This window comes from Rhinichthys klamathensis, unplaced genomic scaffold (assembly GCF_029890125.1).
Source record: "Rhinichthys klamathensis goyatoka isolate OS25496 unplaced genomic scaffold, OSU_Roscu_1.1 h1tg000109l_1, whole genome shotgun sequence".
Lineage (NCBI taxonomy): Eukaryota > Metazoa > Chordata > Actinopteri > Cypriniformes > Leuciscidae > Rhinichthys > Rhinichthys klamathensis.
Genome location: NW_026606647.1, coordinates 997,257 through 1,000,256, shown reverse-complemented (window position 1 = coordinate 1,000,256; position 3,000 = coordinate 997,257). Strand labels below are relative to the sequence as shown.

The following is a 3,000-nucleotide window of genomic DNA, read 5'->3' as shown; positions in this document are numbered from 1 at the left end:
GTATCTATGGTGCTTCGTATTTCTGGTCTAGTACTAAATTTAAACAAAACATTTTGCAAATAAAACTGTACCTGTGTCCTCTGATAGCAATTGCTATATTGTGTACAGTTGTGAATGTGTATTATGGCAGTAGTAAAAATCCATATTACATGTATAATACTTTAAATTATAATACACTTTTTTGACAGACAGACAGATATCCGTTACATTTGCAATAAACTACTTTCATAGGGTAACTCATCTTGTTTTTAAAACTACAACTCCCATTAGCCTCATTCACCGGAAACGGAGTATGCACTCTTCCGCCTCTTTTGGTAAACCCAAGGACCCCGCGGAAAGAACACAACAAGCTAGGTGAGACGTCTTAAAATGTTTGTACAGACATTTAGGAGAAGACATTTTCCATTTTTAGTTGTTGCTTTTTCTAAAATAAAGATGGATTAAAAAAACGTTGTTTAATTCGTCCATATCTACGTGACATGAAGAAAATGTCTTGACTAAGAGCTAAAGTTAGCACGTTAGCGTTCTTTTATGACGGCGGGTTTGTGAGATGAATGAAGAAATAACCTGCCGCCTTATTTATACATATTTGAGTTCTCAAACTAGTATTTTGACATGATGCTCATTTGTATTACTCACACAACGATGTATTTGACATCTAGTTTGACCTCAGCGCTTTTAGATACTCACAATAGTCAGACGTATTGTGTTAGCATGAGGGTTTGACAACGTAACGTTACTTGCTTTTCCGTCTGAAACTCAATCCCAAATTCCCTGAAAAATGGCATTAAAACGGTTTTCATAAGACCTCGTCGTGTTGCTATGCATTTGCCTTTTAGAACGTTTAATAGTTAATGAAATGCGTTATGCCTTCTATGACAGTATATCTCAGAATATTGGACGTTATGTGACAATAGATTAAATGATCTTTCATGATCAGTTCTATTATTTATTTCCCAAGTGAAACGACGTTCTGCACGCGAAACTCGTGCTGAAGGGAAAGTTTCAAGGAGAGGAGGAACACAATGTGGAACGGTTCAAGACCTGGACCACGAGGAGGAATGCCCTTTCGGTAAGAGATCTTAAATCAAGTACACTTCATCGGATGCTCTCACAAACAACAGTATGTCATCAATTGTTGTGTTCCTATTGGTTCTTTATTGTATACTGTGGGACATGCAACCTTTTGCCATGTGATGGAAGAAACATTTTATGAAATAACCCAAAACATATTTGAACATTAAGAACACAATAACTGTGGGCCTTAAATTTAGTCTTAAGTCTTAAATTTAGGTCGTAAACGGCTTATCTTAAATGGTATTAAAAAGTCGCAATTATAATTTCAAGAGGACAGAAAAACAGGAATATAAAATTCCTTTTCTTAAAAAAATGATTTAAAGGCTGAAATGTGAGGTTTATTATTTTATAATACTTTGGTTTTTGAACTGTTGTTGTTTTTCACATCATCATTTTACAGTCCTTTTACTGTTAAGATGTTAATCATACAATATTAATTTTATTTGTGCAAGCCTTAAATTTGATTTTTTTTAAACCATGCAGTAGGGGTGTAACAAAACACAAACCTGACGGTTCGGTTCGTCCCACGGTTTTGAGGTCTCGGTTCGGTTCATTTCGGTGGGGTGGGGGGGTTTAGAAAGCTAAAATTGCTTTTATTTTTTATTAAACAGTGCTTTAATGAACAAATTGTGTCCTTGTCTTTAAATTAATTCAATTACAAGTAAACGTTTCTCAAGGATAACAAAATTATCTGCTAATGCTGTAAACTACAGCCCTTACTTGCACATTACTATAACATTAAAGCTTAACAACAGAGCCTAGACTTTTAGCCTAAATGATATAATAATAATCAACACTCAAATAACAAATTGTATGAAAACATGTAAACTGCACATAAGGCAATTTTTGCATTAACATATTGTTACTCTAATTTGTTATTGTTATATAATAATTTAAACAGTTGCTGTTATTTTCATGACAACTATTTTAAACATACATTAAATAATCAAGATATCATAAACAGGTTAAGTAAAATATAATATATAGGCTAATATATAGCATTTATTTAGTGAAAGAGTTAGCAAACCAGCAAGCTGTGGACACTGAATGACTTGCCTGAGGTAAATATAAAGCTATGTAAAAAACTAAGCGTTTTATTGACGTATTTCCGCTGTTGAAACACTGATTGAGTGTTTACACGAGTTATGATGCCTTTCAGTAAGTATACTGTATCTTTCAACATACCTTCGGGTGTCCATTCATGTTTATTCTGTAACTGAGGAAGAGATGATCGCGCTCCGCGCTGCCGCATGCATACAGTGATATCTGTCACGCCACATCTAAGAGCGCCAAAACGGCATTTATTGTTTGCATTTCGTGATCAAATAGACATAATTTGAAAGATCACACCTTGCTTATTATCAAAAGTAACAAAACACTGAGCTTATTGCGATTATATGTGGTTAATGGTGGTTAGGCAACAGCCCTGTATTGGTTGTGTACACATAACACATGAGGTGCAATGAGCCGGGGCTGGGCGGGGCAGCAGGGGGCGGGGCGTGTTCGGTTCGCCATGAGAGTATCGCGATACGTATCGTATGGAAGCTTATGTGTAGCAATATTCAATTTGAAATGTAATATGCAAAATGATAATGAAATATGTAAAATGACAATGCAATATGTAAAATGGAAATGCATTTCTGTATTTAAATTTACATTTTCCATTACATTTGTTTAACGTTTGGTGCAAAATGAAAATGATAATTCAATTATGTAATTTACATTTGCCATTTCATACACATGTTTTAATATGTAAATTGAATACATATTTTAACGCTTTATAAGTTGCAAAATTAAAATGAAAATGTATTAAAGAAATTATTAGATCTGTTTAAAATGTTCAAGCAAAACCTGTAGCAAAATGATCATTTAAATGTTATTTTTCTTAATTGCATTTACATTCACAGTTAAGACACTTGCAAT

General features: G+C 33.8%; 2 protein-coding genes across 2 annotated transcripts in view; one reads left to right on the top strand and one right to left on the bottom strand.

Moving 5' to 3' along the window:
- Positions 1-3,000, bottom strand: part of tnfrsf18 (tumor necrosis factor receptor superfamily, member 18) — a 343,660-nt gene that overhangs the window by 148,356 nt on the left and 192,304 nt on the right. The gene's annotated exons all lie outside the window — the stretch shown is intronic.
- The window catches only part of LOC130087431 (RNA-binding protein 5), a 31,144-nt gene continuing 28,457 nt past the window's right edge, over positions 314-3,000 (top strand). Inside the window, exons 1-2 of the mRNA XM_056253721.1 lie at positions 314-354; positions 962-1,072. Of these exons, the coding sequence (XP_056109696.1) occupies positions 1,026-1,072 (47 nt within the window). The 5' untranslated portion in view covers positions 314-354; positions 962-1,025. The remainder of the gene's footprint in view (positions 355-961; positions 1,073-3,000) is intronic.